The following is a 12,187-nucleotide window of genomic DNA, read 5'->3' on the forward strand; positions in this document are numbered from 1 at the left end:
TAGAATTCTAAGTCCAGTTTTCTGCTTTTCTTTCTAGAAATGCCCCACATGCTGATGATGAAGATTCTTGTAGTATCAACAGTGACCCAGAAGCCAAGGTTTGTAAGAAACATGCTTTCAGCAACCAGGTTATAGTCTTGCATCAAAATAATGACTTTGGATAATGGCCTAATTTTTACAAACCACCTACCCAGATCCACTTATTAAGTTATTATCCCTCAATCCTCTCTCTTTCCTAATCTCCCTGCACTCTCTAGGCCAAGTTAGGTTTGGGAGGATTTCTGTAATCATCACGATTCTGCCTGTATTTCAGAATGTTAAATCTTTGCACAATGTAGTAAGTTAAAATTATCATTTGATGGGATGGGTTTCTGAAGGCTTTTGCAGAGTTGAACAGGTGGTACGAGACCCCTCACCTCCACCTCCTCTAGGGCAGTCTCATACCTATGCAGGGTAAAACCTCTTTGCCATTCCTGTCATAAACGCAGGCATGTTTTGACGGAAAGTGAGCGTGAACCTTTGCTTCTGGGCTTTGGGGGGGGGGGGGGGGTACCAGCAGGGCCAGCATTGTGGGCACACGGGGATGCAGTTGCACAGGGCCCAGTGCTGAGAATCAGGGCCCCAGGCCCAGGGTTTAATGCTGTGCAGTCGCTGCCTCCTTGAAATTCTTCATTTTCTCTTTGACTTTGAGTTTTATTAAATGAAGCCCAGTGGGGCAACAGTGTATGCACCAGGGCGTCAGAGCCTTGCTCGTGCACAGTCCTGCTGCCTCCCTAGTTCCCCAGATGGTGCTCAGTTGCCCGTTCCCTGACTCTGTGACACCCAGGCCCTGCCAGACCTCCCTGCCCCTGTCCCCACCCAGCCTTCCACCCTGGTAGGGGCCTGGGGTTAGCATGGGAGAGTTGGTGCTGGGCACGCAAGCTCCACTACATTGAACGTCAAAGTAGTGGCCTGCACAGCCCAGGCTGACAGCACATGGTGTGTTCAGGGGGTGACTTAGTGGGGGTGAGGCCCACCTACCCTTAATCTGGATACCTAACGTGTCCTAGCACAGATGTTGCAATAAACTTGAGGGTCACCCATCTGCTGTGGATTGATAGTGGGGGAGGGATGAATCCATGAGAAAGAGGGATTCCTGACTCAATTTTCCCACCCCCAGTCAGGGCATGGTGCATTCATCCAGCGGCTGATGGGAGAGGGAGCCCAGAAACTGATGATCTGTGGGGGTGGGCAGGACCCCTTGGCACCTGTGATGGTCTGCACGCACCCTGCAAGTATCCGCATGTATGAGGGAGCATGACATTAAATAACAAGTTAAAAACACCATAACAAGTCAAGAGAGAATGAAGAAGAAAGGGGAAAGTTTCATGTTTTAATACCTTTTGCAGCATTGTTTTTTCTGCTTTATGAACAAGGGGCTGTGTATTTTCATTGTGCGCATTTCATTTTCATTTGCAAATTATGAAGCTGGCTCTAGGTGTTTTTTCTGAATCCCAAAGCAGATCTGTGTCTATGAATAGAACAGCAAATCGGTTCCCTTCGTAGTAGTTAGTTATACCACACAGATTCAAAACCTTGGCTCCTTTGCCATAAACTGCCATATTGCCATCGGTTCTGTAAGTCCCTCAGGGCTTGCAGTGGAAATCTCTGCAGCTCCTGGTCGGCTCTGCTTTATTCTAAGCACAGCCTAATCAGATGAAAGCTGCTCCAGAGCCAGCGGTTTTCTGAACAAGTCCTTGGACTGTGGCTCTCATGCTGACCTTTAAAGATGAATTTTATGGCAAGGAAGGGATGCAGTAAAACAGGAAAGTGGGTTGTGAATCAAATGTGCTTTGCTACCAGGTGTTTTACCACAGGCTGGAGGAGGAGGGGCGAGCAGCGGCAGTATCTTTCTGTCCCCATCGGGGCTGGGGCAGTGATGTCCATAGAGCCACCATGTGAAATTCACAAGAATGGGCAGGGAGGGTGACGCCTAGAATGCAGATGGAATTGGGACCAGGAAGAGGAGGCCTGGGTGAAATATTACCTACGTGGGTGCTTTGTCCCAGTTGTATTGCCGACCGAATTCTTTATCTGCCACCTTCCTATGGCCAGCATGTCTATGCCAGTACCTGTTATGAATTTGCTTGTGTTAATACGTAGGCTCAGCTTGGTCGTAAGTTACTGAAGTTATATTTAGTTCTAAACTAAGTGCGTGTATTGTATTATTTATTGTATGCCCTACTTTGTTCCATAAAAGATCTGAGAAGACTTACGAGAACAAACATTTTCTTTAAAAGGTGCAGAAAATAGAAGGGAATGATCGGTGAATCTGTGTGTTTCCATCGAGGGTGAATGGCATGAATCCATGGAAGCACAACTCAGAATCTTGAAGGGATTTTTCTGCAAAGTGTACCTGTTTCTACCTACCCCGCCCACCTAGATGCTGAAGGTCCCCCATGCTACAGAAAGTCACTGTCACTTTTGAGCACCTCAAGCATGTTGAGAGGTTTCTGAACCCTACTGTATACGATTCACACTGTGTATAAGGTGGGAGCATCCCAGTTCCTTATGGAACGGAATGCTCTTTCTACTGCTTCATTATAAAGTAATTGTAATAATTAATATTTCAGTGCTAACTTTTTGCCAGGCATTGTCCTAAAGACTTTATTTCTATTGACTCTTATCCTCGCAAAAATTCAGTGGGCCAAGTATCACTGTCTCCATGTTTCAGATGAGGAAACTGAGGCATAGAAAGTTCGACGGCTAGTGAGTAGTAGAGTCAGAATTTGAATTCAGGCCGTGCGGCTCCAGAGCCTGTGCTCACCAGGATATCTAGAGAAATGTCTCACTTGGAGCCTCACTGAGGGGCTACCCGCAAATAATGTGATCGGTGTCCTCAACAATATTCCAACTATTTTTAGATAAAGAGAAATTTGGGGTTTTCCAGCTGGTATTTCATAGCATTACTCATTGGAAGCAAAGGACAAACACCCAAGCAAAACTCATTTCCAGTAAATCAGTGGAAGATTATGATGATGGGGTCCAGCTTTCTGCCCCAACTTGAGGCAGAGATAAGGCTAGACTCTAGAAGTGGAATGGAGGCAGTTTTTCCAGACTATCCATCAGTAGTATAATTGCAGCTAATTTTATGATGAAGGTTGGGCCCAGACAGGAGAAAGCTGGGGTTGGAGTGGAGATCATCTGTATGGCTGGTGATTGGCAGATCTACGTCCTCTGGAACTACCATGCAGATGGTGGGGTGACGTCCCTTTGAGGAAATCGAGGTGTCTTGCTGTGCCCCTCCTCAGGTTGCATGGTCATGCCACCTCCTAGAGGAAGTGGGCCAAAGGAAACCTTGTGGGGAAAGCCAAGATGTTCTTTCAGAATTACAACTATTTCAAAATCCAGCAGCCTTAAATGCAGTTCTTTTTTTACAAATTTTGAAGAAGTCAGTGAGTTGAGAAGTGACTTTAATGAAGCCATTTTGGAAGAGCCCCCCATCACCACCACCTTTTCCTCCTCTCCCATCTGCCCTCTTAGTCACTCCTTCCCTATTTAATGCTGCCAAGGACACATAAGAAGGGCCAAGTGCCAAGACCAAGGATTTTCCAGATGTTCAAACTCTGTAGAAGTTATTGTTTTAGATAATCCTTTATGTTCTTTGGATTCCCTGCCATGGAACAGGGAACTGAGTGTCTCCCAAAATAAGCAGAAAGTATCCTTTTCTTAGAAAAAGAAATAATAATAATTTCATGTACCATGAAAATTTAAATACAGTCCCTGAGGAATGATAACTAAAAAGATTATTGTAGGAAATATCTTCCTTACTTCCTAAAGGAGACTTGCATGCTAAAAAAAAAAAAAAAATGATTTTCAGAATATCAGGATGTGAATACTTCCAAATCTTCGCCAGCCACTCTGAGTCTGGGCGCCTTAATAATCATTTGTTCAGTGAAACTTCTAAGTAGCAATGGAAACGTAAAATGACCACATAACCATACACATATATCCTCCCTTTCTTTTTCCCCTTCCCTCCACCACCCCACAAAGAGCAAAGTATTTTTATAACTCTGAAAATGTATTTCAAGCCTACCTAATCTTTTATACAATAAATGTTTTTGTAGCTGATAGCAATATGAGTCTGTGTATAATTCTGAGCTCTTTGATTTTTTATTTTAAAATAATTGTAGATTTATAAAAGAATAACAAAGATTGAGTTCCCATCTGTCCTTCACGTAGGTTTCCTTAATAATAATACCGTCTTCACAATCATGGTACAACTGTCAAAACTAAGAAGTTAATATTGACACCATATTACCGTGTTTCCCCGATAATAAGACCTAACCGGAAAATAAGCCCTAGCATGATTTTTCAGGAGGACATCCCCTGAACATAAGCCCTCATGTGTCTTTTGGAGCAAAAATTAATACAACACCCGGTCTTATTTTCGGGGAAACACGGTATTAACTGAACTATAGACTTTATTCACATTTTCCCATTTTTTTCACTGATATCCTTTTTCTGTTCCAGGACCAAATCTAAGATACTCCATTGCATATAATGAGCTTTTAAAAAATTATTTCACATATTCCTTTCCACAATTCTCAGATTTGTCATTCTTAATTCCCTTGTACTAGGCCATGTAATTCATAGTACTATAATTTGTCTAGGCACCCAGTGGCCACAGAAACAATGACCAATACTGCGGAGCAGAACTGCAACTTCATAAAATAGATGACTTTTTTTCTTTTAAGTTGTCGCTTTGATATTGGTTGCTAAAACTGATATTACCAGGTCAAAGGCTATCAGTTTATGGCTTCTGTCACTTATTGCAAAATTGCTTTTCAGAAAGACTACAGCAGCATATAATTCCATCAGTAATATCCTAGAGTATATCTCTGTCCACTGCCCACTCTCTAGGCTTTGTCATTTTTATTGGTTCATCTTTGTTTTATTGCATGTGAGCTACTACCTCCTAGTTTAAAATTTCCCCTTCTTAAATTATCATTGAGACAGGACATTTTTTTTACAAAATTGCGTTTCTGACCATTCTTGGCTATTTTTTCCTCTTATTTTTCTATGTATTTAGAATAATTTTATTTTGGAATAATCTTCAGATTTACAGAAAAGTTGCAAGGATAGTACGGAGTTCTCTTACCCTTCACCCAGCTTGCCCTAAGGTCCTGACTTACATAGCCGTACATAGCACATTTGTCAAAACTAAGAAATTAACATTGGTGCAAAACTTAACTAAATCCTTTATTCTGATCTTACCAGTTTTTCTTCTAATGTCCTTTTTCTGTTCCAGGATGTAATTCAGGATACCACATTGTTTTTCATCCCTATGCATTTTAAAATTTGAAACCTTATTCATTATTACAATCTTAAATAGTTTTCTCTAATCATTTTTTCTTTGTCTATTTTGTGTCACTTTTCCATTTTTAAAAATTTCTTGTATGTTCAAACCTTTTGTAGATAATTGCCTCTGATGCTTCATTTGTCAAGAAGGCAACTTCTTGCCATATCTGGATGGTCAGCTAGCTTGCATCTCTCAATTCCCATTAATTTACCGTCTGCCCCCGTGCTTATCCTATTTTAATGCCTTAAAATACAAATTTAGTTCTGTAACACTTTCCTTTTTTCGTGTCCTGTGGCACATTGCTGGCCAAATACTTGCTTAGAATAATCAACACTAAAATAAAATTTTACACTTATTATAAAAATCTTAATGCTTTGGAAAATATGTATTAATACTAGTTTCTTAGAGTTCTTGCCCATCCTTTGTTTCACTCTGCTTGCACTTCTGTAAAGGAGATGTTCTGCCACCTTGTGGACGGTATTGAAAATTACTTCTGTGAAGAAATGGGCAACAGCTACACTTCGTTTGGAGGAATGTGAGTTGCTTATAGCTGAAAGCAATGGTAGAGGGGATCTAATGGGCCTCCTTTACAGGTGAAGAAAAGCAAGTCCTAGATCGTTTGAGTAAATAATTCCTAGAGTCACACAATTAGCAGAGGAGATGGCACTCAAAAGTGGGTCTTCTGAGCCTCTGACCAACCCATCCTCATCTTCCCTCGGTGAATAACAAATCATTTTCAGGATATTTATGAGGAGAGGGTTTTAGAACTGCATTTGGAACACTGGTCTTTGAAATCCATAATGAAGAAACTGGGTAAGGAAGATTATATTATCCCAAGCATTAAATTTTCTGGGTTTCTGTTATCTGTTAAATGTCATCTCAGAAGTCACTTCTGGTTCCGAGAGATTTTAAGATGCAAAATGGGATGTAGTAATTCTCATCTACGGCATCTGGAGATGAAATAGTTCAGCCAGATCTACTGTCAGATCTGGAGAAGGAAAGAAAGAGTGATTTCCTCTGGAGTACTCTCCAGGGCTAGAGATGGGTTGTTGGCTCCCTTTTCTGAACACACACTGTCTGTGCCCTGCACACAGGCACTTACATGCATTTCTCCTGCAAACACCAGGATTCATCTTATTTCCCCCGTAATACAGATTAAAAACAGATGCTTTGAATAGGTTAGATGATCACACAGCTAGTAACTGGTGTAACCGGGACTAGAACTCAGAAGCATTTGACTCCAAGGCCAGGAAAGTGTCCTGCCCGCCCACTCCCCGTCACTGCTGCCCTAAGCTGGGCGGTCACTTTGGCTGCCTCGGTATTTGGGTGAAGGTAGCAGAGACTTTGGAGGCAGCATGGCGAGAGAATGGGAGCCTCATTGCTCCAAGACAGACTCCCTCTTTCTTCTCACCGTCACCTCACGTGGCCCAGTCCTTTGCAAGTGCTTCAAACTTTCCTGCACATGGTGGAAAATTCAGTTGTGCTGGGGCAGGACAAGGAACTGCATTTCTATTAAGCTCTCAGGTAATGTTGCTGCTGCTGATCTACAAGCATCACCTTGAGTAGCAACACTTAAAAGTTTGAAACCTGATAAATGAGGCATGATTTTCGTGTATCTTCTGCCGGGAAGTACTGTGTTTCCCCGAAAATAGGACCTAGCCGGACAATCAGCTCTAATGCGTCTTTTGGAGCAAAAATTAATATAAGACCCGGTCTTATTTTACTATAAGGACGGACTTATATAATATGATATGATATAATATAATACCGGGTCTTATATTAATTTTTGCTCCAAAAGACGCATTAGAGCTGATTGTCTGGCTAGGTCTTATTTTCTGGGAAACACGGTAGACATAGTCTTTCTACACAAACCTTCCCGTTCTTTTATGGTCATTTGCAACCAGTCCTCACTGCTCACAGATTTTTTTTTTTATTCAGACACTGGATTTTGTGAAAGCTTTGTTTGTCTCCTTACTCTTTTGTTATAACCTGCCCCAGATGGAGAGAAAGGGTAAGGAGATGATACAAATCAGTGGATTAGTAGGTTTGGTAGAGGAACTTTCTGAAATGAATGGTGAATGAGCATGAGATTCTAATATTCATCTGTGAGCTTTATCTGTGCTCTTCCTTGGTTCCTATTAGCATAGATTTTCATGAAGTAATTATATTAGCGACTACTGACTAGATTAGCACTAATAGATAAACCGGAAGGGAAAGGGAGTATCTTTTCTCATTCGGATTTATTTCTGGTCTGTGTAGCAAATTCATTATCATTACTTAGCATTTATATGGGATTTTATGTCTGCATGTAGTTCTTATAATTGACTTTTATTCATGTGGCACAGATTTTTTTTTCTTTCAGAAATCCTAATCTGTGTGGGAAGTTTGGATTCAATTTCTCTTGTAGATTCATTAATCGTGTCAAAAATGTTTATTGAAATGCCTAATACTAAAGAAGAGGCTGTGTGATGTAATGGGCCCTGGACCCAGACCGTGTGGGTTCAAAGCCAGGCTCTGCAACTTACTAGCTATGTAAGTTACTCAGTCATGGGCAAGTTACTTAGCCTCTGTACCTCAGTTTCCTCGTCTGTAGAGTGAGGATAATGATAGTATCTCCCTCACAAGGCTACTGTAAACATAAGGTGAATTGATAAGGTATATGTCAAGTGCCTAGAACTGCCCTGGCACATAGTACGCATTCTTCATGCATTAGCCATCACTATTATTCCTGTTACAAAAGGGAATAGATATGCCCCTGCTTCAAGGGACAGATGGCAAACGGGCAAATTCAGTGCACTGTGCTAAATGCTGAGCTTTTGTGTCATGAGTGGAGGCTGTGCCTAGGGCATCTACCGTGGCTGGGAGTAAAGGGTGGCTCATGTGGTTTCCCCAAAGGAGAGGAAGCCTAAGCTAATGAGTGTACTTGTATTGCAACAGGATTTAGTGATTCTCCCCCTTTCTGTAAATGCAAGTGCAGAAGATTTAAAAATAATTTTATACGTAATTTTGTATTCATTTTCAGCAAATGCTTTTAGGGACAGATCTATTAAGATAAGTCCCATCCTTATTTGTCCAATACTGCAGATAACAATGTTTCTGTTATCTAATCCGATGTACTATGTAACAAGCCACACCAAAACCGGGTAGCTTAATGTAACCATTTATTTTGCTCATGATTTTGTGGAATTTTGGAAGAGTTCAGGAGTGCAGTTCCTTTCTGATCCACATGGGGGCAGCTGGGGCTGGAGGCTCCATTTCCAAGATGGCTTCCTCACTCATGTGCCCTTTAGCCTCCCTATCTCCATGTGGCATGTCACGCTCCAGGGACTCTCCGAATGGCTTGAGCTTCTCACAGTGGTGGGCGCTAGGTAGGCAGGGGTACTTCTCATGTGGTGTCTGGCTTCCAAGGAACAGGAATTTGAAGCCACTGGGTGAGACAAGGCTATTCCTAGAAATGGCACCACATGACTTTGGCTATACAGTGGTACCTCGGTTTTCGAACGTAATCCATTCTGGAAGACCATTCAAGTTCTGAAACGTTCGAAAACCGAGGCACGTTTTCCCCATAGAAAGTAATGCCAAATGGATGAATCCATTCCAGACCTTTAAAATCAACCCCTAAAACTGCAAATATAGCATGAATTTTACTATCTAATAACAACACTATAGATCCATAAAATTTACGGCATTCGTAAACGGAAATGTTTGGCAACGGAGACATTCGAAAACCGAGGTACCACTGTATTCTGTTGTTTAGAGAGCTCACAGCCCAGACCAAAGGCGAAGACATGGACTCCATTTCTTGAGGGAGAGTGGCAAGGTCACATTGCGGAGAGCACGTAGAATGGCAGGCTTCATTGTGGCTATCTATGGGACATACAATCTGCAACAAATGTCATCCCCACGTTTTAGTCACTCAACGAAAATGCCCTTAGTGAAGAGATCATTATTAACACAGTTGCATCAAGAAACCAAGGCACAGAGCCAGTGACTAACATACCACGTCCTGGGAGAACGCAATCCATCCTCTTGTGTATGGCTTTCAGGTTGCCATTCACAGAGACAAGAAGGACCATCTCATTCAAGCCTTAGGAGAAGTGGGAGGAGCACGGACAGGCCATGTGATCTGCCCAGGAATGCATCGCGGCTCTTAGAAGAGCAGGCTCAGGGCCGGGCTTCCTGCCCCTGGTCCAGCATTGTTTTTCACTGAGCAGAGCTGACCCTCACTGCCTCCTGATCCCTGGGCCATTGGCCTCGGATGCTTATTTGTCTCCTGGCTCAGAGGACAGCTTTATGTTTGTAAAACTGTTTTCCTCCCTTTATTTGCCAACACAGCCCAACATAATGCTGTGCTCCTGGCAGAATCACAGCTTCCTTTTCCTTATGAACTTCTGGTCACTACACTTGCCTGAATGAGCAGTCAAGGAATTGGCAGCCATGTGAGCCCCAGGGTTTTGAAGGGTGCTATTGAAATGAGATGCATTGTTATCACACTGTTGGCAGCTGTACTCTGTGGTGGCAGATGCCTGGGAAGGCTAATTAAGTCAAGGCAGGTTCCCCCTTCCCCTGAAGGAAGGCAGCAGGAAACAGGTGAGGTGATGGGCAGCAGCCAGCAACAGTGGCTGAGGTGGGCATCCTAAGAATGCAGAAGCAGCAGATGTGTGAACCTGGCCCTATGGGATCTGGTAGAGAATTCTGGGCCATGAATAGTCACAGAGCAGAGGGGCCTCAGGTAGCAGCAGCAGCGGTGCATTCGTCTAGCAGGGCTGGGTCCTCCAGGAAGGGCCAGCTGGCCAGGACCTGGGCATCCTGAAGCTGGCATTCCAAGGCTGCCTGGAAAATTGCCAACAGACATTAGGCCTTGTTCTCTTGGGGCTGTTGACTGAGAACTTCCTACTAGCACCAGTATTGAGGTCGCAATGCACACGTCCTATTTATTTGCAGTTAATACAATTTATATAGAAATGATGGTTCCTCCTAGAGCGCTATTTGAATAACTCTGATGCTGAGCCATTTTAGATAAGCCTCACTGCTGGGACTCCTATTTAAAATCTCCTCAGTGTGAAGCCGCAGAGATCAGAGCCTGAGTGCTTCCTCTGCTCCTGCCTCTGCTGCTTATGAGGAAATCATTTTCATAGGCGGGCTCCCGTAGTTTCAGTTTCTAAATTGAGACCGAGAGTGACAATTCTCAACAGTTGTCATGGATTCATCCAGCCATTCATTTGGCATGTATTTCTTCAACAGCTATTACATGGAAGGTGATATGAGATCAAGCAGACTGGTGAGGGGAGCTAAAGAGAATAACACAGCAGAGAAAAACGGTAACCTCTTTTAAGAACAATAGTTACAATGTGACTGGAATTAAAGGAAAAGATAACTTGCGACTGACATGGAATTGCAGTTGCTTCATGTTGAAGGCAATGTGTGAGATCAGTTCACTAGGCAATAATAACACGTTAATAATTTTAATTGACTACCTACGTGTCTGTCAATGGATGAATGGATAAAGATGTTCAGTAATACAAGTCTTCCTTTCCTAGTGCCCATGGTTGAAGCCCTATCTGGTCCCAGCCCCCAGGGTCCTGGTTAAAGAGATTTGGGCTTTTAGACACCAGGGGTTTATACCAGCTAAAATAAAACCCCAACTTACCCCAAAGGTCTATGCAAATATTAATAGACCTCAAAGTTGCCCCATTTTGCAGGAAACTGTTGCCTGCTTGCTTCGTATCTTGGTCTGCTCCTTCTCCCCTAGGTTGGCAGTGATTTTTACAGAGTTACAAGGATAGCCAAGAAGAGGGATTGCAGCAGCCCCTGGCCTGCTGCCTTTAACAGCATTAGAATACTCTTAATGTCAAAGAATAAGATTGCTGATAAATAATGTAGCACCTATAAAACATTTTCCAAAAATCGTGTTTTGTTTTTTTTTAACTTATTAAACAGTTAACATGGGGAAGGGGGTGTTGACACAGGAAGCTGAGAAGTTGCCCTGTGGTCCACAGCATATTTTGGCATTGCGTTGTATACGGCACATCTTCCCATTCCTCTGAAGTTCCTTGCGGACCTCTCCCTGTGAAAGATGTAAAGTCTGCAGACACACATGTGTGGCAGTGCTGGATAGCTGTGTAGCGGGGTGCTGAAGCTAGTTCCCTTTCTCACCAGAGTAAGCTGTGTAAAATTAAGATAATGTGGTCTGGCTAGCACTGGGCATACCTCATTGTTAATAAGTGAAGGTATTCTGAAGACGTAAAAATAATTATTATCTTGTGTCCTCTTTTATGTGCTCAAGTGTGAACTGCCATCCTCTCCTTCAAGATATACAAGTTCTGCCAAAGCAATTTGAAAAACGGGATGGTCAAGACTCTAATGCAGGGGTGTCCAAACTTTTTTCAACATTTTTAACCAAGGGCCATATGCGGTAAAATACACAAGCAGCCGGGCCACTCACTCGAGGTGAAGTATGTATTGCCTCACCTGGTTTATTTAAGTAAACTAAATATATTTTTGGAATTTGCTGCAGGCCAATTAACAATGGATTGCGGGCCGCAGTTGGCCCGTGGGCTGCAGTTTGGACACCCCTGCTCTAATGCATTGTCATGGAATAAGTTTCAAAGATCGTGATTTACAGACAGAATCATAACCCGGACACAGAATAAACCTAGTGACTCTGGCATAGTCGTCTTTGTTGACACAGGAAGGTCACTGGGAACAGTGACCTCAGTATACTGTTTGGAAAGCTTTGCCCCAGGGATGAAGAACCCACAGCCCCCGTGGTTCCATGTTTTAATCTCTCTTTTCCTAGAGAAGTTCACTATCACCACTCTGCATATTGTCCTCGTAATTCTGAAG

The 12,187-nt window shown here is 42.8% G+C and overlaps 1 protein-coding gene across 15 annotated transcripts in view; it reads left to right on the top strand.

The window, feature by feature from the left end:
* APBB2 (amyloid beta precursor protein binding family B member 2) overlaps window positions 1-12,187 on the top strand; it is a 335,778-nt gene that overhangs the window by 239,190 nt on the left and 84,401 nt on the right. For all 15 annotated transcript variants that reach the window (XM_019751904.3, XM_019751912.3, XM_019751900.3 and 12 more), the window contains one exon: window positions 38-98. In XM_019751904.3, coding sequence (XP_019607463.2) covers window positions 38-98 — 61 coding nt within the window. The remainder of the gene's footprint in view (window positions 1-37; window positions 99-12,187) is intronic.

The sequence above is a fragment of the Rhinolophus sinicus genome, chromosome 1 (genome assembly GCF_057876585.1).
Source record: "Rhinolophus sinicus isolate RSI-liver-muscle chromosome 1, RSI-T2T, whole genome shotgun sequence".
Classification (NCBI taxonomy): Eukaryota; Metazoa; Chordata; class Mammalia; order Chiroptera; family Rhinolophidae; genus Rhinolophus; species Rhinolophus sinicus.